Consider the following 25,101-nt stretch of genomic DNA (forward strand, 5'->3'; position numbering starts at 1 on the left):
TCTCTTTCTAATTAAACTTAATTGATTGTATTGTTTCAGGTCCTTTGGCAAATTGTGACTTTAATTCATTTCACAACATTAGCAAGTATTGACCAAGACAAATACAAACTGAATTTGTAATTAGATTTGTAAATTGTGTGGAGTGCAGAGTTGTAACATGGTTCAAGTCACACCACATATTTAGCTTTTAATGTTTTTCTCAGACCTGCCAAAAAAACAAACAATATAAAATACAAAAAGAAAATATTACATTAAGAGTGCCTTGTGGTTCTAAGAAATCTGCCATTTACAAGTGCCATCTTTTTTTTTCCTTCTTCCTTTTTATTTCTAAGTACATAAAGAAGTGAAGTATTTTAGGAAACCCTGATGCACATAACAGACAGCACATCCAGCATGGAAGGCAGACACTGAGAGAAAAACAGCCATGCTTAACAGTCAGCAGTGAGCCTTGTAAAAGTTTGGGTGTTACAGGATGCAATAAAACACAAATGGAAAAACCATGTTCTGCATAACCAACTGGCTGACCTCAGTGGAGTGTGTAAAATTTGTTTTCTTAGTCTAATAAACTTCTTTGGGATGAGTAGAGGAATGGGGAAAGTACCTTGAGCATCTAAGAAGAATTTTCAAGTGTTAGAGTTTTCATCACACAACTGCAATGCGAGTAAAAGCCCATTTCACTGCAATTACAGCTGCAAGAATTTGGAGTAAGTCCGTCCATGCCTTGCAGGTATATGGACTGGGATTTTCTTCTTTGCAATAGAATTTGAGCTTACTCCAACTGAAAGAAGAACATCAGTGAATAGCAATTTTTAAGTCCTGCCATATATATTTTTTTATTGAATGGACTACTTTATTTTAAAAACACAAATACTTCACCTTTGCAGATTTACAACATTGCATATATACAAACTTCCCCTTGCTATTTTTGAATTGGCTGAAAAATTGCAATAGAAAAAGCATTTGTTTTTCATTTTACAAGTTTTACAGAGAAAACCTGTGAAATTTCTGAAACCACACAGATTGTTATAATAGATTGCCTCTGCCTCATAACCGTGAGCCAAATATTCCCAAATATGAATTGCGAAGGCAGCAGACTCACCTAAGTCATCACAGCAGACCTCCATGGAATCAGAGGAGCAGTCACTCAGATCATCAAGTGTAGCATCTGTATCCTCATTGACCTGAAACCTGGAGTTGAACAAAAGAACAGGTCAAGCTGTTCTTTTTTATTATAAAATAAGTCTATATTTGGCTTTATTTATTCAAAGGCTAAGGAAGAGCTCAAATCAAATTTCACTCAAAAATTAATATATGAGCTTATCTTTGTAATTTAAAAAGGTGAAATACTGCCCTCACCTGAACCTAAATGGAGCAACAGCAGCCATGTTGATTTTTCCTGGCTCGCTCCCTCTTCGTTTCATGTTAAACTTCTGGTAAAAATCTTTTGGTTTATTACCAAGAAAATCTCCCACAAATCCTCCCAAGTCCTGGTTTGAGATGTTCCTCACTTCTTTTTGGAGGTGCTCCAGTCCAGCGGAAGAAGGACGTGATCTTTCATTCCCATTTGTCCCTTTGGTATAAAGGAAACGTCCTCGTTCTCGGACTGGATAAAGGTCAGCTGAGGGCTTCACTAAGGTGTCGTCCTCTTGTGCGTTGTCTAGACTTCTTAAACGACTCTTTCCAAAAGTCCAGTTCTTATTGGTGTTTCTCCTTAGCTGAAGGTCTCTCAAAGCCTTGTGTGTCAAAACACTGTTTCGCAGATCCAATGTGTCTTTGGAACGTGGAACGTCTCTCTTTGCAATCTGAGGGCTGCTATATGCTGAACATGTTCCATTGCTTCGCTCTGTACTGACTGGGCCTCTGTTAGAATACATACCAATCCTTTGCTGCATTAGGTTAGCTTTTAAAATTTTACCTCTCACCACGTCTGCAGGATCTGAGGAAACAGATGATGAAGAATATGCAAGTTGTCGTCTGGAAGCGAGCTGATACTGCACTGTGGGAATGGGGAGGCTGCTGTACTGTTTGGAATCCATCTTTGGCAGAGGCATCATGGTCTGAGGTAAAGGGAAACTTGAACTGACTCTTGTATCACTCTGGCTTTGGGATACAACTTTGATGCTGGCTCCATTATTCATGGTTAGTGTGAGTCACTGCATCACAGAAGAGAAATCTAAAAAAGAAGAATTGAAATTGAATATGGAGAGGGACAACGTAAAGTGTATCAGGAAACTGTAAAGGTCAATCTGATAACTATTGAGATTACTCAAGGAAAAAAACCAATAATTTATTAAAGCATTAAAACAAGCATGTGAAATCTGCTGCCTAACATTTTTGGAATATCTCACCATGCTTCATTCTCCATGTTGTCATCCATTACAAATAAAATAGAAAGTTATGGTTGTAGTTCCATTTGAAGGCATTTAAAGGAGATAGCAGCTTTAAAAATCATAAACTTTGTGTTTAAGCAAATTGTATTTTATATGTATTTTTTGTAATATCCTTCTCACAGGTAATATAATTTGGAGCGAAGTTGGAAAGGAGAACAAAAATGAATCAGCTGAAGCTGAATCTCCACATAATTATACTAACCACATTGGAGCTAGCATTAGCATCATAGCACAGCTACCCTTTGCACAAAGTTAGAAAGTACTACTTTAAAGCAGCAGTTTTAAAGCCTTACTTTGAAAGTAACTAGCTAATGAAGGCTTTTTGATTAGTTTTTGTCATGTGTCAAAGCACCTAAGCAGTTTTATTATTGCTGAGTATTTTGAGCGAGGTACTGTTAAAAATTTAGCTTTTTTTTTTTTTTTTTTTTGCGAAGTCTGCAGTCAGCATCTGCAGTCAGTTCTAATCCAATGCAGTCAGATGTGAGGTAAGAAAACACATTACCCTGCTAAAAATATATCTTTAAAATTTTATCCTGCATTCAAATTTTTTGGGATGATGTCCAATCTAACTCTGATATGAACCAAAAAAATGAATTCTGTCCCACCTAAAAATCTGAGTTGGTTCAGGGACTTTTCAGATTTTGTATTTAATGACTGAATGACAAAGGGGCTGGCACCTGTCCAGGGTGTACCTCAGCTCTCGCCCAAAACGTTTGCTGGAGATAGACACCAGCACCCCTCATGACCGCGCAGGGGACAAGGGTGTAAGAAAATGGATGGATGGATGGATGGATGGATGGATGGATGGATGGATGGATGGATGGATGGATGGATGGATGGATGATGAAGCGGTACAGAGCTGAGAAACCACTATCGCCCTCACTATCATCTCTGTATCAGAGAGACGCTGCTTCTGGTCCAAACAGAGTTGGCATAGCCTGAAAGGAGCATTTCCCCCCTGCAGAACATGCCAAGTGGTGTCAGCCTGCCTCCAGTCTTCACAGCATGTTTCCCACTGGAGACGTGGACATTGAACCAAGAATACATTAGGTGAAGCTGTTAAAACATATGGTGTCTTTTCAGATAAATAACAGAACTTTGATTGATTTATGTTTGGATTTTTGCTGACAACCTTTTATTTTAAGACAAAAACAAATGAAACTAGTTGTCCTCAGAAGGGGTTTATTTAATCCTCAAGTAAATTACATACTAGTTTTTCTTTGAACAACTCCAAGGACAGGCAAGTGAAGATTATATAAACATATGACTGAGTTTTCTGAGTTGATGAACTTAAACTTGTGGCTAATCTGGAATCCAGACATTTAAGCCTCTTGTACATGATATGATATTCCTTTTACCTCTGTCTGCTCTCTTTTCTTTTACTCACTTATGCTTGCATTCACTCAGTTGGTCATGTGGTTCAACAATGTCTCTCTGAAGCAGACTTCCTGGAATGTGCAGCTGTTTCACTGCATTTAGTGCTGCATAAATCCTAAGTGAAAGCTCGCTGTCTTTGACAAACTGTAAAGCATAAATGAATGTCTGACTCCCAGTCATAATTACTGCACTGCAGTCATTATAGCAAACCCACACAGATTTGTGTAAATACTTGAAGTTTATCTACAGGACAAGCAAATACTTTAGTGTTTAGTCATTTTTCTTTTTCGTTTAAGTCTGAAATAAATAATTAGAATTACTACACAGTAATTTCCCCTGGGTGGACTTAACTTATAAATAAGATATAATTAGCAAAATCTGAGTTAGTGAATTTTCGAAAAAAAAATTTCCCTGATATATATTTTTGGCAGCTTTTAATTTATGCAGAGAAATTGCAGCTAATGCCAATAATATCCCACAACAGGAGACTACCAAGTAGCTCCAAGTGGGTGCAGTGTGATTTGCTAACTGTTGTTGTGTTAAGTGCAATTAGTTACACAGTATAACAACAATGTATTTCCCTCCAGGTGGAAGAAAGCATTCTGTGCTTTAAATTGCTGCCAGGAGGCCACACTTTCATATTTTCTTCTTTTTTTCATTTTATCCACAAAATGTATGTTGTCTACATTTGCCTTTACAACCTTTTGAATAAATCTGGAATTTTAGCCTCCAGATTAACATTCTGTCTTTTTTTTCTGTTATGTATGCTTCTGAAATATCTCTCCTGCAAATGAGGAAAGTCCAACTTTCAACTCAACTCAATTTAATAGTTATAAGCAAAAGTAATCAGTTTACTTCCCCTGATCGGTAGCCTTACTTTAGACACTTAAAAATAGCTAAAAACTGACAGCTAATTTGCTAACTTTGCAGACTAATTTGAATTTGGATGTTTTCTTATGCTGCAAATGTAGGCAAAAAGATCCAAGTTAATTTTCCTATCCTACCTGATTTAAAAATGGTCCAGAATAGGTAAGTATTCCATACAGAGACAAAGAAGAGGCAGCAGTGTGTTGCAGTGGAGCCAACTTTCCTATACCAGCCAACCCACACTTCACAGTGGGATACAGCTTACAATAACACAATTTAGACCCACATGGAGCTTTAGAGAGGGTGGGGGTGGATCAATGCTAGGAGACAACAAGTGAGTGATGCTTCTAATGTTTCATCCAGTTTTTCCCCTTTTCTTCCTGCAGTCATTCACACATTTCATCCATTATGACCAGACAGATTATCATGACTCATATTTCAGTCTGTCTGATGACATCATGCACAGTTTTCCCCGTGGTGCTCATGTTTCTGTCACAGCTTGAGTGTCACATTGATCTCCTTTTTTTCTTTTACATACAGTGAGAGCATGGAGTCAAGCCCTGGGGGGGTTCAACCAAATATACTTCTAAGAACTAGCAGTGTGATGCCACAAAAATATTCTTACCCTAGCAAAATCTCATAGAACTCTGGGCAGCAGGAAATCCAACAATGTAAACAAAACATTGCAAATTCACTTGCTAATATAAACTGACTAGGCTTTTACTTCACCAAATGTTGCTTTATTTGGTGAAGATTGCTTCATGAAGGGCATTCAATGTCTGGAGCTGACCTTTGTGTTTGACAACCTGCAATCCAACCGACAAAACATGTTAATATGATTAGGATGAGTGAAACATGAAAGATGGATGAAAAGAGTAAAATTAGGTTCTGCTGTATTGTTCTGCTCAGAGACTCATTGATCACCACATAGATCCTGCAATATTTGCAACATCTTCACAGGCTCACAGGTTTCAAGCCTCTGCAAAATTGCAAGCTCAATTGTCCCAAAGTAAAAAACTCTCTAGATCGAAACATTACCTTCTACTCTGTAATGAACATTACAGAATTGTAATGAATATATTACAGAGGAGAAGTGGATCTCATTGTCATGCCAGTAGTGATGAAAGCCATGACAAATATCAAGAATATTTTCTTCCACCTTTCAGTGTCATATATTTGGTGCACTTCCAATGGTCGTGTTGAGGCATAGCTGTTGAAGATCTTTTGTTGTTCTTTAACCCTTCTTTCTCTTCTCTTTTATTTTATGCTTTTATATTAAAGCATAAAATAAAATCCTTACTTTATGTTCTAATCAAACTCCAAATTCTATGAGGTTTCACCTTTTGCAGACCGTCAGCTTACTGTGAGATACACTGCAGTTTATGGACTGGGAAAGTCTCATTTTTGCAGGCCTAAAAATGTAGCCCATAACCAAAAGATAACTCAGCTGAATATGCTGCTAACTAGTTTTAGAAGAGTTTTGATATTTTTTTTAATATATAGCACTAAGTCCCAGATTCTTCCTCTTCCCAATTACCTTATGCCCCAGCTTTGTCTTAGAGAAATTCTGTAGGGAAAGCCATGGACTGATGGGACACCAGACTGATTAACAGCACAGATATTTAGGAGGACATAGGAAGAATAAGGGAAGACATGGCTCTTCTTATTTTGCAAAAAAAAAAAAAAAAGATTTCCAACTGGGCGACATCTCTTAATTTGTTCTCTGTTTTGCTTTGAAACATGCATGTTTCACAACTTCTTTGTATTTGTTATTGTTTTTTTTTAAAGAACAGTTTAAACATTTTATGAAACTGTTACATTTCAGTAAAAATAAGCCTTCAACATTTCTACCTTGTCCTCAGTGTTTTGCAGCTTGTTTGTAGCCTGACAAGTATAGATTTTCGTCAGATTTTCCCAGTCACATTGTGGCTCTGATGTCAATAATAGTCCTTCTCCCTCTCTTTTAGTCCAGCATGCATGCTAACAAAATTACAGCACTCTGCTAAGGCACTTATCCGCAGTGTGTATCTGTTTATAACTGAAGAGTCGTGCACTGTTAAACAATGCCTTCTTCCTTTATAGTTAAAGATTAGAATAACAACATGAATGCTTAACACTGCAGGATTTTAATTTTGTTATTTTTCTGGTATCCAAGATTAGAGTAGATTATTCTAATGACTGATTAAAGGGATTTACTAAAAGTCACTTTAATTGACTGATTAATACCATTAAGCAATGCCATAAAATTCTCAAAATTGTGAGTCATGTTAGCACTTTGAAAACTCCTTAGGGGAAAGTAGGCTAAAATAAGCTTTTTTCTAAATGGAGCAAAATTCATGCGGCAGACGTCGTCGGGTCCGGGAATCAAACCCGTGACGGCCACATCGAAGACTCAAGTTCTCCAAACATGGGTTGCGCTAGCCACAGCATGCCCGCTACATCATTTTTAAAGTTTAATCTTTATGTCTCTGGTTTTAAAATACTCAAGTCCAAAGATCGAGGAGGAAAAACTGTCCCAACTTTTAGACAACACTCTGCTGGAATATGTAAATGCTGGTTATTTCTGGACAGGCTTGATTTCACCTCAGAAAACTGTGTCAGTTGCATAAGAGAAGCATAACCGCAGCAGCAGGCTGTAGTTTGCTTTAGGGATTTTAGATCCAGCTTCATGAACCACTTGAAATTGCATGCCTATCTTTAAGGGGCCATTTTTCTTTTGTTTTCGCGCAATGTTAAACAAATTATGAGAGCACAACATAGTTTTTAGCATCAATATAAGATGGACTTACTGACCTTGATTAAAATACTGTAACTTTTACAACAACTTATGCTCTAAAAGGAATGGAGGAGCTTAAAACAACTTGTGAAATTCTAACATTTAGGTATTCCATAATAAAATATGTCACTGTAGGAAAGAGGAACATTTTAAAGTTGAATTCATCCATTGTGACTAGGTGTTAATGCTAAAACCTAACTGTAATGATAAGGTGTTAATTTGCTTATTTATTATGTCTAAACAAAAATGCAATGGAACATCATTGCAGAAAGCTTTATTCTGATTTTTTTTATCTATCATACAAGTTGGTAGCCTTACATTTATTCTCAAAAACTAATGACAGTGTTGCAGAGATGAAAAGCTCTGCTCTGCTCTGCTACAAGATAGACAGATAAATATTCCCAAGTTAAGCATGGGGTTTGTCTTGTCATCCTTTGTTTAATTTATGTTTTCATAAGATCAGTATCTTTCATGAGTTTTGATCAATGTCTGGTTTAGGTTTGTTTTACCTAATCCATTAAAATGTCAGCAGTCTAGTGAGGCACTGAAATTGCAACATGTGCCTTGATATGCACCATGTTCACATTTTTGTCAGACATCGTCAGTTTGACACTTTTATTACATTTAATGAATACCAGTTTAGTTTGTTTTATTGTTTCCCTCTGATTGTCTTTTTACTTACCATTTTTGTTCCATTTCATACAAGTCTTGATTGTTGCTGTTCTACTTTTCTAATTACCACATCTGCAACAAATCAGTTGTTTCCTTGCATAGTACATTCTGTACCAGGTCTTCCACTCGCTCCTGATCAATCTCTGAATTAGCATCAGGAAAACATAAACTCTAACATCAGAAATATAACTAGGTAACAAAGGATTATTTGTGAAAGACTCAATAATCACAATATTAGACATGATTGTTCAGTTTCTTGTTGACATCATTACAGAACAAACCAATCAAATGGCATCCAGAAGTATGACAGCCAATTTATTCGTGTTCAGAGGGTAGCCTCCAAATGAAAAGAAAAGGATGGCTGTGGGTAACAGACAGGCTGGTGTGAGTACTTTAGAAACAACTGATCTAATGTGATTTTCACAAACAATTAGTTTTTGGGTTTACATAAAAAGTATTCAGGAGTGACAATTAGGAGGATGAAAATGTCTTTATGTCAAGGAGACAGGACAGACAGGATCAAAATAATACAAAGGCAACAGTAGCTCAAATATTGATTTGTCATAACTAAGTTATCAGGAATGCCATCTCTAAATGCATCCCAACTGTTGCCCATTTTGAAGCAGATGGTTTGCAGCTCCAGATGTTCACTCGCACCGCAACTCCTGCCAGTTACAAATAGAAAATTAAGGCTACAAAATGCCTGGGCTCAAAAAACTTGTACAAAAACAAGGAAAATAGTTGGCCTTCTAGGTTCCAAAACCAAACTTTTCCAATAAAGGTTTAGGCGGCAACCTGTGGTTTGGTTCTTCACGCACGTCCAGCTTGATTGTTTGAAAAAATATACAGTACAGACCAAATGTTGGGACACACCTTTTCATTCAATGAGTTTCCTTTATTTTCATGACTATTGACAGTGTAGATTCACACTGAAGGCATCAAACTAGGAATTAACACATGTGGAAATATGTACTGAACAAAAAAAATTTAAAACAACTGAAAATATGTCTTATATTGTAGTTTCTTCAAAGTAGCAACCTTTTGCTGTGATTACTGCTTTGCATACACTCCGCATTCTCTTGATGAGCTTCAAGAGGTAGTCACCTGAAATGGTTTTCACTTCACAGGTGTGCCTTTGTCAGATTAAAAAGTGGGCTTTCTTGCCTTATAAATAGTCATGAAAATATACAAAATGAGAAGGTTGTGTTCAAACTTTTGGTCTGTATATACTTTATTTCTTGAAAAAATATAGACCAAACAATTACTAAAAGCTTTTTATAACTTAGTTGAAAATGAAAGTTAACTTAATCTGACGTTTCTATTTCAAAAAGTGGTCAAAAAAAGCCATTTTCCTGTCATCAGACCGGATATTTGGCAAACAAAAATCACATCTAACGTTTGGTCTAAAAGCTACCAAAGTACTCTACTATTCCACACATTAAAAAAAAAAAAAAAAACTAAATTGATAGAACTTACAATTAACAAAAAATCAACATCTACAACACAGATCCATCCTTTGATGACCTCAGTGTCACAAAGCTCTGAAGAAAAGAACATCAAACCTCATTCAGTAGTAGTGAAATGGAAAATATGGGCCATGGATCTACAGCTGTCAAATCTTCAGCAAAACTATATCGCCATTATATCAATATGGACTCATATTTTTGAGTGCTTTGTATTTTCAATAAGGTATTACTTTCAAAACCCAGAAGTGAAGCAGAAAGGTTTACCCCTGACATTTAGCCACAGCAGGCCTTAAATGACAGATTTGCCCCCAGCAACCTTTAGATCTGAAGATGAATCTGTCCTTTACAATAAGGACATGGATTTTTACCCCACTCCTTCTATTTCTGTTGTCTGTCATCCTAAACTTCATCTTTTTTTGTTATGTAATAGTTTCATCTGAAATATGTATCAGCCTATGTTGGAATGTGTGTCATCTTTGGTGCGTCAAGGGGGAAAGTGTCCACCAGTGGAGCGTATCTGTGGATTAGATTTTCCAAACAAGACAAGCCACATACACACAGTTGGATTCAGGACACAAACAGACGTGGCATTTGCAAGAAGCAAAATTTGCCCTTTGAGTATGAGAACCTACGGCATTTAAAAGGCAGCTCCGTGACGTCTCTGCACATACTAGTCATTTTATGATAATGAAAATTACCTTTAAAAGAAATTTGAAATCAGATGTGGATTTGTCAGAATAGACAAGACAAAATTGTGCCTCAAGCAGCACATTTTGCTTTAACCACCAACTCTTTCACTGTACATGCTGATAGACCACAGAGAAGTATTTATGTGTTCTCATACCTATAATTCAGAATGGCAATTGAAAGTTAAGTTCCAAAATGGAGCAAGTTGCGCACATGATGGATCTGTTTTATTGGCGCTGACATCACCCAACATTAGTGGTATTTCCTCTTGGTTGTGGATGGAATGCCAGCGTTGAATTGAATTACTTTATGGTTGATATTATGTGCATTAGCAGCTGCTTTACCCATTTCTAGTTCTTCAATATGTTTTTGGTGCATTAGAAGAAATGATAAAGATCAGATTGACATGGGAGTGGTTGATAAAGATTCTGTTACTTAGCCTTCTAAAATGTCAGAGATTGTTTTTTTTTTTTTTTAACAAATGTGCACATATTGATAGCATACATTTTAAAAAAAGACTGTCAAACAAATTACATCCACATCAGCCTTAGCAGCAAAACATATTCGAAAATTAAGATGGTGAATGTGGCAAATGGTTCATCTAAATGTTAGAATATTGTTTAGGGAGTTGTGTCAACCTGCACAAAGATCAGACAGGAAATTACTCAGAAATATTGAAAACAAAACTGGTATTTTTTTTTTCTTATACGTGACACTTTGTCAAATTGATTTGTTCATTTTTTACCCCATCTTTACCCCACTCAGAGGTTGATAAAATTGTTACAAATATTTGTCCAGCATAGTTTAATCTTTGGTGATCTAAATAAGCTTGGAAATCTGGAAATTGTATTCCCATTTTGCTAATTTTATTTTCTGTTGACATTTTAGCTGTTTCGAGTTGACTTCTGGAGCATTTTCAAAAGAAATAGTTTCTTGTATAGACAGAATGACAATAAGTATCTGTGAAATGATAAAACAACACTATAAAGTAAATGTTTTCATCAAAATGCTTAAACAATAGCCAAATCTTTCTAAGAAGACAAAGAAAACAGAACTAGTGCATTAGACCCTTAAAACAGCAAATAGTGTAAGTCAATAAACCTTTTTGGCAATTACTGAACACATGACACCAGATCCCAGGAAGGACTATTGAGGTTCTGCACAAAACAAAGAATCAGGTTTACATCTTGTCCATGTTGTGTCCCCAGCAGGTTGAATCACACTCTGAGCCTGGTCCTGTCTGAGGTTATTTCAAGAGTTTTTCCTTTCCACTGTTTCTCCATGATGAAAGCAGCTAAACATTTCACTTTTATATGAGGTAAAATTTGTTCAGTGGTCAGTGTTTTATTTCTCATTAACTTTCTTGGTTAATTATTTCCGTGATAGTTTTCTAAAACTACATAACAATTTGGCCTTATTTTTTTCAGTGTACCTTGTTCAAAAATTGATGTTGAGCAAGCGAAGACAATAACATTGTGCAGCTCACTACAGTGGACAAGAAAAAAGATTGAACAAAGCAATTTGTGTAATTATGCAATCTGTTTTATTGTAAAATAAAACAAAATTGGTCATGTGTTAACTTTAAGCTCCTACTTGAACACATCTGCCCTTTGATGTTTTAGTAGCTTAGACATTTGAATTGTTAGAAGTGATGCATGGTTCAGTCTTTTGACACCTTTGTAAGAAAGTGTCAGGGAAAAACCCTCCTGGGGTAATTCACACATGAAAGCCGACATGTTTCCTTGTCATCAGTTGCAAAAAAGGTGTGCAAATGTGAAACAAGTTTTAGACTCATTTATCTGTTTTTCATCACAGGAATCCACTCAATTAAAATTCATATTAACCCGCATTGCATTTACAGTAGCCAGATCTAACAATTAACTAATGAACTGATATTTCTTCTCACAATTCACTCAGACATTCACACTCACCTGCAATGACGCTGACAAAACTTGGTGTGATGCAGTCAAGTGTGAATGCAGGTCAAATCATTTGAGTAATGAGCAGTGCAGTTAAGTCTCCACCTCTTTGTCCTTCTGAAAAAAAAAAAAAAAAACGTCTCTCTGATGGTGACACACCAAACAGCAGCTTCTAACTCCAAAGCATCTCAGCTTCTGTCCGATGTCTAGATCAAAGTGGGGCTGCTCTCTTCCTGCTTGCATAACAATACTCTAGACAGATCCCATGCTGCAGTTGCTGCATGTGCATCAGACCACTTTAGCCACAAGGCGCGCTCTCTGCCTTTTAAGTGGACTTGGCATCGTTCCAGTCTACTTCCTTTAAAACAAAAGTGCTGAGCTAAAATTGGGCAGCATACCTGATGGAATACTCAAACTGTCTTCCTCTTTCTTTTTACTTTATTTTCTCCCTTTTTGAAATCCCTGCCTCTTTAAAACTGTCTCTGAAGCATTGCGGGCTGCGTATGCATCTTTTCCATCCTGAGTCATTGCCAGAGCCAGTGAACTGGACTAATTTGAATTGTCACTGCATGTTTGTAGCCGGCTGCCTACAGGGTACAGGCTGCCTCACTGCGAACCTCAGAGAGAATCTGGGCCAAATGGAAACAGATTCAGACGTGTCAGTTCAGGAATAAAAGACTGACAGGAACTATGACGTGTTGAATTCACACTCTTTTTTGTTAGATCTTCAAAGTAAGGATTACAATCTGTGACTAAGAGAATCCCCCTATGTGAGTACTGTGGGTAAATATTATAAAATGACTCAACTTAGGAGAGACTTAAAGCAAGGACATGTGCTGGATCAAATTTACTGTGTGCCAGGAGCAACAAAATGACACACACGGTGGTGTGAAGATAAGCCAGCGGGCGGTTTGTTGGTGTGACATGATTTAGTTAAAACTCAATCGAGAAATTTGTGCTTTTGGCTGAATCTCTTTGCAAGATGTCTAAAGTCTATGGAGTCTGTCGCAATTTGAAAATAATTACTTTACTTCTGAGAGGATATAAGAGAGGATTACAGAAAAAAAGTGCAAAGGATATTCAGAAACATGGAAATGATCTGCACACACTTAACATCTATTTGACCTTGGAATTCAAATTATTTCCATTATCATTAGATCTACTGTACAGGCCACAGCTAAATCACTGCATAATTAAAGGGGCTCAGATAAGTAATCAGCAGGTCTGAAGGGAGGGACGAACTGAACAAGTGAAGTGATAAGAAATCTCTAATACTTCACTGTTCTCTCTGCATACTAACTGTGTTTTTCATGCTCCGATGCTCGGGTGTTTTGTTTTGGTTAATAACCCCTGTCGTCTTTCGCATCAACAGCACAAGTGACCCATACCAAAATAGAGAGAGCTGGAGGAATCAGTATATAGGGTGTGTCTCAGCAACAATAAAATCTAATCTTAGGCCTCATCTGACCTCTACTGACTAATTTATGCAACTGCATTCTGGTCAAACAGAGCAGTAAACATTGAACTATCCGAAGCAGACAGACAGAAAGGGTCTTTCTCTACAAACATACATACAATAAAAACAGAGAATCCCCAAGTGAGCAATCACTTGGTTCCTTAATTATGTTCAATCCAAATATCATCTATGACTAAATGAGTCATATTTTACAGATTGTTAGAACTAAAGATATAAACACTTTTTTCCATAGAAGTTTGAATATGATAGCTGACTTTTCTGAGGAAAGTGTTAAAATGCCAAGGGGCAGAAGTAGAATGTGAGCTGAACTGCTATTTACGTTTGGAAAGCAAGGTATATGTTAGATGAGTATGCCTGTCTATTCTGTACTATTCCAACAGAATAGTACAGAATACTTAATGTTGCTAACTTAAAAATTTTCCCAAAACATTCTGCTAATTCTTATACATCTCCATTTTGAAGAATTTGACAATTTATTTTTTAGCAAAGAAAGCGCAACAGAAGCAACAGAACATTAAGGACGTGCTGATCACACTACAACCCATTCACATTCCCTACATGTGAAGTCATCTCACCTCTTCCAGCTCCTCCTCACCTGGTGACTTGGCAGCTTTTTAGTAAAAAGTGCTTCCAAAAGCAGACTCATTTGTAGAGAACATCCAGCTCAAATTTAAGACAATTGCTGCAAAAAAAAAAGAGCTAAGTTACTCCATAAAACTCCACTGATCATCTAGCATTCTTCATTTATTGACGGACCAAAGCCCACATTCGTTCCTGCCTCTTTTCTTGTTTTGCCTCCAGTCTTATCCTCAGTTTCAGCTCTGTTTCTCTGAGTCCACCTCTTTCTCCCACTTGTGTCGTCCTTTGTCATGAGGGTAATCACATGCACGCATACTCCACAACCAAGCAAGGCGGATGTCCACAGACCAGAGACAGAGGGCTAGTGTTGGCCATCGCAGGCTATAAATAGCCGTCTTGAGTTCATCATTGTCTCTTCCTATGATGGTGAAGAGCCTGGAGGGGTCAGTGAGGGAGGAAGACAAGCCAAACAGCATCCTTCTCTGTCAACTATCCCTCCTTTGGCTTCACCTCTCCTCATTGTCATTTTGATGGAGGATAACTCGTCATATGCTTTGATTTTACTGAGTAACAAGGCAAAACAAGAAAAATCATCAATAATCTGAGACAGATTCTATTCTTACTTTTTTGTTTGGAACAAAAGGGTGGCAATGAAATGATGAAAGGTCACATGTGCAATGCTTTCAATAAGAAGAGAATGATGGTGAAAGCCTCTGTATACTGATGTCTCAGAAGATCACCAGCAAAATGCCTGAAATGCTTTACATACTAAAGTAGTTCATTTTCTTCCTCATTTGCTGTATTTGCATGTAAATTCTGATTGCTCACTTGGCAGAATTGGTTTTGTACTACTTACACTAGAAAATGAAAACACAATCATGTCAACATTCCTTAATTTGTTGTTAGAAGCATATTATTATGTCAGGAATGGAGTTCAGACATTATTTTAGCTGTTGTTTGAAGTCAGTTTTTATAGACAAAAGAATAAATGTGTCATGCAAAGACTGATTCATTACCTTCATGTAGCCATAATCTTTCTTTAGATTAAGTCAACATTGTATTATTATTTATTAAAAGAAGGTAGAAATGTTCTTTGACTCATCTTACTTGCAAAGAATCATTAGTTCTAGCATGGATGTTTTCTTTTATGTAATTAAATTATGAATAATCATAATAATAATAATAATGAATAAATAATAATTGTTGAGAAAAAGCATGTTGGAGGAGCTCTGAATATTCAAGTGTTTTTAAAGACACAGTTGTTCTGGACAGAAAGGATATTCTATCAAAGACCACGATCAAATGGATCCAATAAGGCTCGTCTATCAAAAACTATCATGAAGGCCATACTCAGATTGTCCGTTATGTTCTTCTTTTTAAAAAGCACTGTTTGAACTATCAAAGCTCCAGAAGTGTTTCCATACTGACACATCGACTCCAACTAATGACTGCAGAACAAGTGGAAACTACTAACCACTCATAAAACATGAACGGAAAAGAAAAACAACAAAAAACCAAATAGTGTTTCTTCTTACAAATCCACAAGCATTGCCTTTGTTGTGTTCACATTCACGATGAGATAACTGCTTCCACACCAGGGCACAAAGCGGTCCACCAGTTCAATGAATTCAATTCTTTGTCTCTCAGAAACACAAGATAACCACAGTCTCATTGTAGTGTTTTTGCAAATGACAGGACTCTGACTTGCACACGGACATTACTGGACAAATTTTCCTGCAGACTAGTGTCAAACGTCACATTACATCTATGTGAAAGAGCAGTCATCATGGATATTTAGTAGTTGAAATATTATATTTTCTGGCTTAACAGTGACTTTCTTAATTTCAAATCTTAGGTGCACATAATTATATAGCCTTAACCAGAGGATCATTCTTTGCTTCTGTTTGGTTTGATTCTGAAGGATAAAATGTTTTTTGTGTTTTGAGTTTTTTTGGTCAAATAAAACCAAAATCTTAATTAAAGTGGTCCAATGGATTTTACTCTGAAGTCATTAAATGTTTAAATACATGGTATGGGGACTAATTGTGATTTTTCTGTTGACACATGCATCATGAAAGTTCTCAAAGAGCATTTCCACATCCCAAGCTGGTTGTGGTTTCTGACTGTTGAAAATACAAATAATGTGAAAACCACAAGGTGTGTGTGAACATCATGACGTTACACAGTTTTGAAGATACGTGTCAAAAATAGGACTGAAAAATTGCATGGTAATGTATAAAATTTGCTCTGACGAAGCAGGGATGAGATGAGGGGAAGAACGTGGTTTATGAAACACAGAATCCAGCTGTCAGAATCCTGGGTTAAGTGGATCCGTACCCCAGAAGGATCCACAGTTTTCTCTTTCTTCCACCCTCACTTTATTTTAGATGTCTTCTTCAACTGTTTATATACTTAGGTTCATATCTGTTGGTTAACCATGCTTTGGTTTATTCTTTGTCACTGATAGAGAATGTGTTTTGTTTACTTTCTTTCTTTTTCCTCTCATGCTGTCTCCCCTCACACCTGCACCCTGTTTCCAATCAGCCACCTGTTTTTTCTCCAGTAAGCATGTTTCCTTGTATTAAGCTCCTTTGCTTGATTCTGTTGTCTCGCTCCTGGTTTTCTGTATATTCTAAAGTAAAACTCCCCAGTATCCTTTATTCATTTATCCATTGGATTGTGACTGTATTACAGCAGCTTATGGTAATTAAATTCTGCATTTTGTACCTTTGTTGCCAAATACATGTTCTATCTGCTGCTGTAGCATGTTCTCTGGTTTTCAGCCTGGAATTTCAATGACTTATTACTTCAAAAAGACTCATACAAGGAGTGAAACTTCTTCTACCCATCCTCCTCAAACCTCACCCACTATCTTCCTCCTCTTTTTTCTCCGTCCACCTCTCCCTCCGTCCTGACTCCTCCCTTATTTTAGGCTGGTGTCCTCACAGCCGTCCTTATCTTCTCCTCTTCTAACCAAATGTTTCTTCTCAACTCTGTTGTCAATTAGTTCTTGCAAAAAGCTCAGGCAGTGATAGCCTTTTACTTCAGAACAGGTAAGTTTGGACTTGAGCAACTGTTTATATATTTTATGTGCATCTTCTTTGCATTCTACATATGTTGCCTCCTAAAAGTGTTTAATATGTCATGTATGTTATTTACATGTGAGCTCAAAGCAATTAGGGGAGTTTTTGTTGCTGAAGTTGGAATGGATGTTAAACGATTTGCTCTTCATATACATATAACAGCATTGCCGTATGTTAGGTTGTTTTGAAATTACATGGTAATTAACAGACAATTAGAAAATAACTCAAATTGAAAATGTATTGTTTATTTAGAGAAATATAGGGGAAAATTGTCTATTGGGAATTCACACAATTCACAATATGTTCCAATATTTAATTATATAATCCTCAATAAAGCAATTGAAAAGAAACCCTAACTTAGAATATAGGTAGTCTGCCACCCTATTCAGGTTGTTTCTGTTGTATCTGTGTAATGCTGATAGCTTCTTTGCATTTTACAATATTCTCCTGAATAGCTCTTGAGATATCTACTGCTGCTGGCAGGCTCAAGCAAAAGGGATGGAAAAGAATGCAATATATCAAAGCAAACCGACACTTTTCCTTTTATAGTTATCACTGTATCAAACCCAGAGTGTTACAGATGTTCTCTGTCTGCTGAATGACAAATCTGAACATCAGATATACAATGAGTGAGGAATGTACACAAGCCAGTGTTCTATGTTTGCAGAATGCCTTTTGGAGGAGGAAACAAGTGTGGCTGCTGCCAGAAAACTGTCTACTTTGCTGAGGAAGTGCAGTGTGAAGGGAAGAGCTGGCATAAATCCTGCTTTCTGTGCAGTAAGTACTTACAATTCACAAATAATCTGTGTATGACTTCATTTGACTGCTTTCACGCATACCAAATAACATGCAGGAATGCAAAGTATTTGGTACAAGCATCCTCAGGTATCCACTCGGGCATCTCCGGCCTTATTTGGATCTAGAGTAAACATGACGAAGGTTTGGTCTTCCTTATACGGAGAAAAGGTTACACATCACAGATCTAAACTGAATAGGCTGACAGCAGTGATTATATACAATTTTTTGTCTTTTTTGTCATTGTTTTTGAATAACCTTTTAGAAGACACCTAATAAGAAATGCCTGTTAACAATTGGACGATTAAAAAAAATAATTAAAAAATACATTTTTTTTCCACCCCTATTGATGTAAGTGGTCTGTAAAAAGAACTTGGACAGCACAACTGTGGCAGTGCATGGAGATGAGATCTACTGCAAATCGTGCTATGGCAAGAAGTATGGGCCAAAAGGCTACGGATTTGGAGGAGGAGCAGGAACGCTGAGTATGGACACAGGAGAAGGACTTGGAATCAAACCTGAAGTGTGAGCAAAATATTATTTCCTCCCACCATATAACCTCTGAGTGTACCACAAAGTTCAATAACCAGAACAGGTGACTTTAATGTGAAAACTGAAAAGGAAAAAGGTTTACAATAATTATTGTAAAGTCAATTATTAAATCTATTAATTTAACAGTTAAAGTCATCCTCTTTGAATGGATTTTTGCATGTCTGCAAGATAAACAAATGAGTTTCTCCTCATAGGCAAGCTCCTCACCGACCTACAAATAATCCCAACGCCTCCAAATTCGTCCAGAAATCAGCAGGGTCAGAAGTGTGTCCACGATGTGGGAAAACAGTGTATGCAGCAGAGAAGGTTATTGGAGGAGGCAATGTAAGAAAAATCTTTAATATTTAATGTTACATTTTGAATCTAAGCGAATATGAAAGCTAGCTGACTGTTCAATTTTATTTGAAACAATTTTCTTTCTCCTTCAACAGTCGTGGCATAAGGGCTGTTTTCGCTGTGCTAAGTGTGGTAAAGGCCTGGAGTCCACAACCCTTGCTGACAGGGACGGAGAGATCTACTGTAAAGGTCCGTTCACCTCAGCTGGAAGTAAAATGGTGATTTAATTAGCCGTCAGGTGGAAAATTGGATCATCTATCATGTCCTTCTGAGTCAAGTAAAAAGAATTTCCACATAATTTTTCCAAAAAATGTATTTATCCCAGGAAGGTATCAACAATAGGACCTTTGACAAATTAATTAACCCATTAATAAGAAAAACAAATCCTAGAAAGGTCAGATATTTACAAACCAAACTGCCATTTGAAGTTTTTGTAGTCCTAAAATTATAACTGAAGAGATTTCTGGAGACATTATAAAACCACATTGAACACATAAATAGCATTTTCTGTTTTTATAGCGAATGTGTAACATTTTGATTGCAAGCTGGTGTAACACTGTTGCCTTGCAACAAGAAGTACCTGGGTCTGAATCCTAGCCTGGGGTCTTTCTGCATGCTCTCGCTTCTTCCTCCTACAGTCAAAAAACTAATTGGTAAATTGTTTCTGCGTTGCCCCATGATCAGTTCTTCTTGCAGGAATAATGCCCTGGTAAAGCCTCTCTTTCTGCCTCATCACCAACCAACTAAATGCCAGCAATTCTGTTTTTTTTTTTATGTTTTTTTTTTTTTTTTTTTTTTTTTTTTTTCCGGCAGAAAGTCTAGTAACCTAGTCTCCACTACTCAGCAGGAAGAAATAAAATTTACTCCACATGCTATACAAATATTAGCACAATTTTTCAGAGCACTACAAATAGAGAAAATACATATTTTCCAGTTCTTGGGTGCCCCCACCCAATCTAATGACACCCTGGGCAACTGCCAATGTTGTCTGTACCAAAAAGCACCACTGCCTGTAATGAACTGGCCACCTGTCCAAGGCACAGCTTGCAGCAGTGCTCTGCGTCTACATGATTCATGAACTAATTGAACAAAGAATAAAACCCTGCTGCCTTTGCCTGGCTTCTAAGCTCTTGATATCTTGCTCACGTTAATCATTGTCCTCCTGATTTTTTTGACTGGATGTTATTTCATCCCCAGGGTGCTATGCAAAGAACTTTGGTCCAAAAGGTTTCGGTTTCGGGCAGGGTGCAGGAGCTCTGGCTCATTCACAGTGAAGCCGGAGGCCACAGCCAACGAGAGACTGACAGCTGGTGTGCTCTGATATTGCAGCTTCCTGGGTCTTTGCATCAATATCTGACCTTTCACTTTTCGCTGTAGGCAGCAGGCAATGATTCAAAAAAGAAATGTTTTTTTTTTTTTTTGTTTTTTTACACGCTTACCAGATAGCATGAGATGCTTTGGAGGGAGGTGCACATGAGCTAAACATTTAAAAAAGCTGAAATATGTCTGTTTTTCTTTATAAGTATAACGAGTTTCACTTCAGTGTTTAATGATGTGGTATGAAAATTAAAGATTATAGCGGCAATGTGAACATGTGGTGTTTTTAATTCATGAAAAATATTAAAGTGAGTATGGTTTAGTGTTCAGGACAAGTATTGATTTTGTTGTAGAACCGCTGTCACTAAACTATCAATGTTTGATATTTTAAATATACACTTTACTAAATGTATATTTACACTTGAGCAAATACATATTTTGTTGACTTAAAATATATTTTAATTTAATATATTTCTTAAGTGTAACTTGGTATAATTATATTTAAGAATGTTTAAAGTTATGTTAAAATTAGCACAACCACGCTTTTAGTATTATACTTCATATGTATTTATAGGTAGTAAACTTAATACTTAGCATACTTAAAATGTACTTGCACAAATGTAACTATATTTGAAATATACTAAAGAATATTTTTTTCACCATGGTGTGCTTGAGGTAATATGTGTAATATCTTACACATGTTGCTTTACCTTTCAGTTAGTGTACAAACAGGTAACTATTCAAAAGTATTATCTGCATATGTTTTGACAAAAAAATATGTTTTGAAAAACAAGCATATAATTCTTCTCATTTTCTTGTGACTCATAAGAATACGAGTCACATAAATCTGTGTTTTGGTTGTTGGGTGTGTTTGTGGATCTTCTGAATTTTGACCGATGTTGTTGTAGTGAACAACAAAGTCTTAGTGTTCTGCTCCATCTCTGGTTGTGCTGAAGAGTTGGCACACTGGCCGGAGTGCCAGGCAGCTGTGGTGGAGGAGGTGGGTGTCTGGGTGGGGGCAGCTCTTTGTTCTGGCACCGACATCCACATGCAAGAGCCACATCAGGTTCAAACCTACACCAGAAACTTCAAGATGGTTTTCATGTCACTGAATGCAAAACAATTGAACAAAATGTCTTCCACCTTTGCGGTTGCCTTTGAATTGGTATTAAAATTCTTAAAATAAGCATAAAATTAGATTGTCACACAACTTCTGATTAAAGGGGCCACAGGAGGTATAAATAAACCCCCAAAAATGGAATTTTAATTGTTTTTGTCACTCAAATGTTAATGTTGGTTTTGTGAATAAAGCTGAACCAAAATGTAACAATGGCTCAGATCTGTACAAATGCACATACATTAAAGTAACAGAGCTCTGCTTGAGTCAAACTGCAGGAATGTCTTTAATAAGTCTTTGAAATTTCTTATTCTGTCAGCAGCTTTTAAAATGGATAGATGAATTATATACAGCAGCAACCGTGAAGAAGTTTGATCTCATTTTTTTTTATGTGGATCTCAGAACATCAAAGAGCGTGTTGCTGTTTGACCTGAGCATTCCTGATGAAGGGTGAAAAATCAAGTTAAAGATTCTGTCAGTCAGAATAAGGTCAGAGCACCAAGAACTAATCCCCCAAAACATCAACAAATATTCAAAGAAGTCTCGGAACATATAGAATGTCAGCAGAGTGAAGTAAATACTGGAGTTTTACAAATTTCATAAGCAGAAATTATGACTACATTTATCTCATTGCCATATAGCAGAGTGTTTATAACTGCCAAATAATAAAAATGTCTGGATTTCAATTACTAATAGCTAAAAGTACAACAAAGTCTCATCTTTAAGAGTCTACCTCCATCTTGTCATGCCACAAAATAATTTTCACACAGCTGCCTAAAACACCAGCTACCCCACTAGAGGGCTCTCAAACAGCTTCTAAAGGTCTGACACCTGTATTTTTCCAAGCTCTTGTAAACTACTCTTCACGTAAACATGATTTCCTTGTTACAGCCTAACGTCCCAAGAGGTGGCGCTTTTAGACCAGGTGACATCTTTTACAATCAGACAAAAGACTTTGGGTGTGTTTCTGTGTGTGGATTTCTTTCAGACTGTGCATACCGAATACTTTATCAAAATATGAAAGGCAAGTTTATTTGTCATAGGCTACACAAAGTAATTCAAAGTGTTTCACAGGAAAATAGACAAAAATAAAAAGGCTTGCATCGAAACAATGATTAAATTTAAGAATGACATGATTTTTATCATTTAATTTACTTAAATTGTGACTCACCAGCAGCTCAAAAACAAATTCTGTCTGTTTTCCCCACAAACAAATCCAAAAAAGACAAGGACATTTTGTCATTTGTAATGTATTGCTATATTTTGTATCTTATCTTCTAAAGATATAGTGTTTTGTGAATGTATCTGTAAGAAATCTCAGAGTTTCATAAAAAAAAGTCCCAACATTATGTGGGACAGCATGTTACAGACCATGAAAGTTTCCATCTCAGAGATAAGAGGACCAAATTATTGAATTATTTTCTGTCAAAAAAAAAAATAAAAAATCACTGAATTTGTGAAAGAATTGATTTGTCCTGTTTTAGCTAAAGAGTCTTTCACTGACTTTACTGTGAAAGTAGAACAATGGTGTCAACACATCACTGTTATCTTGAGTTCACCCTCTCTAGTAGTTGGTGCACTGCCGTGTGTGCGTGTGTGTGTGTTTGTGTGTGTGTTTGTGTGTGTGTTTTCTATTTAAATACCCCTGTAATAAACAGGATGGGCCAGACAGAGAAAAGCAGGAGTTGAATGTTCTTGCTCATTTTTCTCTACATCATTTTTCCTTCTGCTCCTGTAGCATCAACGCATTAAGGTAAGAAGAAAATTAACTCTTTTTTTTTTCTTTATTATAATCTTATTTCAGAAAATTGATGTGAAAGTTTGGATTGTGCAAATATATTTCCCATATCTTGCTAGAAAACACATTATGCAAAAAACTATTTCAACCATGACTAATCCGCCAAAAGTTATTTACTATTTATTTGTATGAAGTGTAACTGATGGCAATAGAATAATACAAAATAATACAAAAGACTTGAGTTCCTTAATGTTGAGTTTTCTCATATGAACCATCTAAATATCAAAATAGGTGAAGTTGAAAATCAATGTTATATTCAAATTTTGCAACAACATCACAAAATATAACAATTAAAAAAGGGTCCCAATAAAAAAGGGAAAGTAAAGACTGGATTTATATGCAACTGCATAGTTAATATATTTAAACTTTTTGAATAAGGCAAATCTGCTTCTAAAAATATCTACTCCCTATTGAGCTCATCAAGGTTCTACCCATCAGTGATAAAATATTTATAAAATTTTAAATGTTTCACACAATCAAAATATTTTTTGAGTTATGCTTATGAATCCATTTCTACTTTATACTTAAATTCCTGTTGCCAATCTGCCAACATCTCTTTGTGAAGTCAACGTGGCATTCCTAAACTCAACATGGCGTTCTGAGAACGAGGGGCCTAGTCTATATTTGTGTCTTTTTTATCCAGCAGAAAAGAGGGGCTGAAAGCAAGAAGTCTAATCTGTGTGGAAACATTCCCACGTTGGGGGTTTTGCATGCTTCTCCCTGCCTGCCATCACCTTGCCCAGGGGAGGGGAGGATTGTGTTATCAACACTGGAAGGCGATTGAGTGATTTTGTCCAGTAGGCCCATGAGGACCGGAACAATGACTGAGAAAATCAAACCATTTAAATGTTTAATTTAGCAAATAAGTGACTGTTCTTTAGAAAGGTAAATATCTGAAAGTAAGAACATCAGTCTTGGTCAACAGTACTTGATACTTTGTATTATGTTGGTTCACATCCATTTGAAACTCCCAGGGTGGCCGTGGTGTGGTGCATACGAGGGCTTAACTGGAATTCATAATTATGAACAACTGGGGCTCTAGAACTGTCTAGAAATGTCTTCACTTTTGAGCTCTGCTAAATAAAACAAATGTATTTTTGTCTTGTAGGTCCATTAAAATAGCCATGATGCCTGAAAAAATGTAAGTATTGCTTTAGTCATTGTATCAGTTTTACACAGTCATCAACATAAACTTTCATATTAATAGAAATTGATTGTAAAAACTAACATAGAATATTTTTTATGTTTCGTTCACAGGCCTGAGGTAAGATTAAGAAAATATTATAAATTAGAAAACATATACAAACACTGATTTTTAAAGTTAAACTAGAGTAGTGAAATGTTAAATTATGACATTAATCTGATATTTTCAGAGAAAATCTAAAATCTCAGCCTCTAGGAAGCTCATGCTAAAGGTAAGGAGGATTTGCATGGACGACAGCTTCATTCTCTGATGCAAACAAGATTCAGAACTTTTAGTTCCTTCTTTTAATAAATAAAACATCTCTATTCTTCATAAGAGCTTGATGGTTGCACAAGCAAAGGAGGAGCTGGAGCAGGAAATGGAAGAAAAGGAGGAGCAAAAGGCAAAATACCTGGAAGAGAAACTTCCTCCAGCACCAGCCACTGGTTTGTCACTGGACGAGCTAAAGGTAGATATTTCTATTGTCATTTTTGTTCACACAAATAGCAAGTTTTGTAAAAACCAATATACACATTTTTATCTGTGTAGGCATTATGTGAAGAGCTGCATTCCAGAATAGATGTAGTGGATGAAGAACGGTATGATATTGAAGCCAAGGTCTTGCACAACACCAGAGAGGTAAGAATGATACACCATAAAGTAAACATTATATATTCCTTTGCAAAGTTACACTAAATTCAAAGTGTCAT

General features: G+C 36.5%; 3 protein-coding genes across 3 annotated transcripts in view; 2 read left to right on the forward strand and 1 right to left on the reverse strand.

Moving 5' to 3' along the window:
• Positions 1-273: 273 nt before the first annotated feature.
• LOC129372633 (uncharacterized) lies at positions 274-12,365 on the reverse strand. The gene is made up of 4 exons (XM_055050050.1): positions 12,167-12,365; positions 1,357-2,173; positions 1,100-1,188; positions 274-778 (listed from the first exon to the last, which is right to left on the reverse strand). Exons 2-4 carry the CDS (start codon positions 2,136-2,138, stop codon positions 684-686), a joined length of 966 nt encoding a protein of 321 aa, XP_054906025.1. The 5' UTR covers positions 2,139-2,173; positions 12,167-12,365; the 3' UTR covers positions 274-683.
• A 4,784-nt stretch (positions 12,366-17,149) lies between these two features.
• Positions 17,150-20,567, forward strand: csrp1b (cysteine and glycine-rich protein 1b). Its single transcript, XM_055050000.1, has 6 exons — positions 17,150-17,263; positions 17,961-18,070; positions 18,445-18,613; positions 18,835-18,964; positions 19,072-19,165; positions 20,174-20,567. Exons 2-6 carry the CDS (start codon positions 17,962-17,964, stop codon positions 20,248-20,250), a joined length of 579 nt encoding a protein of 192 aa, XP_054905975.1. The 5' UTR covers positions 17,150-17,263; position 17,961; the 3' UTR covers positions 20,251-20,567.
• A 4,011-nt stretch (positions 20,568-24,578) lies between these two features.
• The window catches only part of LOC129372742 (troponin I, slow skeletal muscle-like), a 1,343-nt gene continuing 820 nt past the window's right edge, over positions 24,579-25,101 (forward strand). The window contains exons 1-3 of the mRNA XM_055050211.1: positions 24,579-24,623; positions 24,729-24,860; positions 24,941-25,030. Coding sequence (XP_054906186.1) covers positions 24,615-24,623; positions 24,729-24,860; positions 24,941-25,030 — 231 coding nt within the window. The 5' untranslated portion in view covers positions 24,579-24,614. The remainder of the gene's footprint in view (positions 24,624-24,728; positions 24,861-24,940; positions 25,031-25,101) is intronic.

This window comes from Poeciliopsis prolifica, unplaced genomic scaffold (assembly GCF_027474105.1).
Source record: "Poeciliopsis prolifica strain line A6 unplaced genomic scaffold, Auburn_PproV2 SCAFFOLD030, whole genome shotgun sequence".
Lineage (NCBI taxonomy): Eukaryota > Metazoa > Chordata > Actinopteri > Cyprinodontiformes > Poeciliidae > Poeciliopsis > Poeciliopsis prolifica.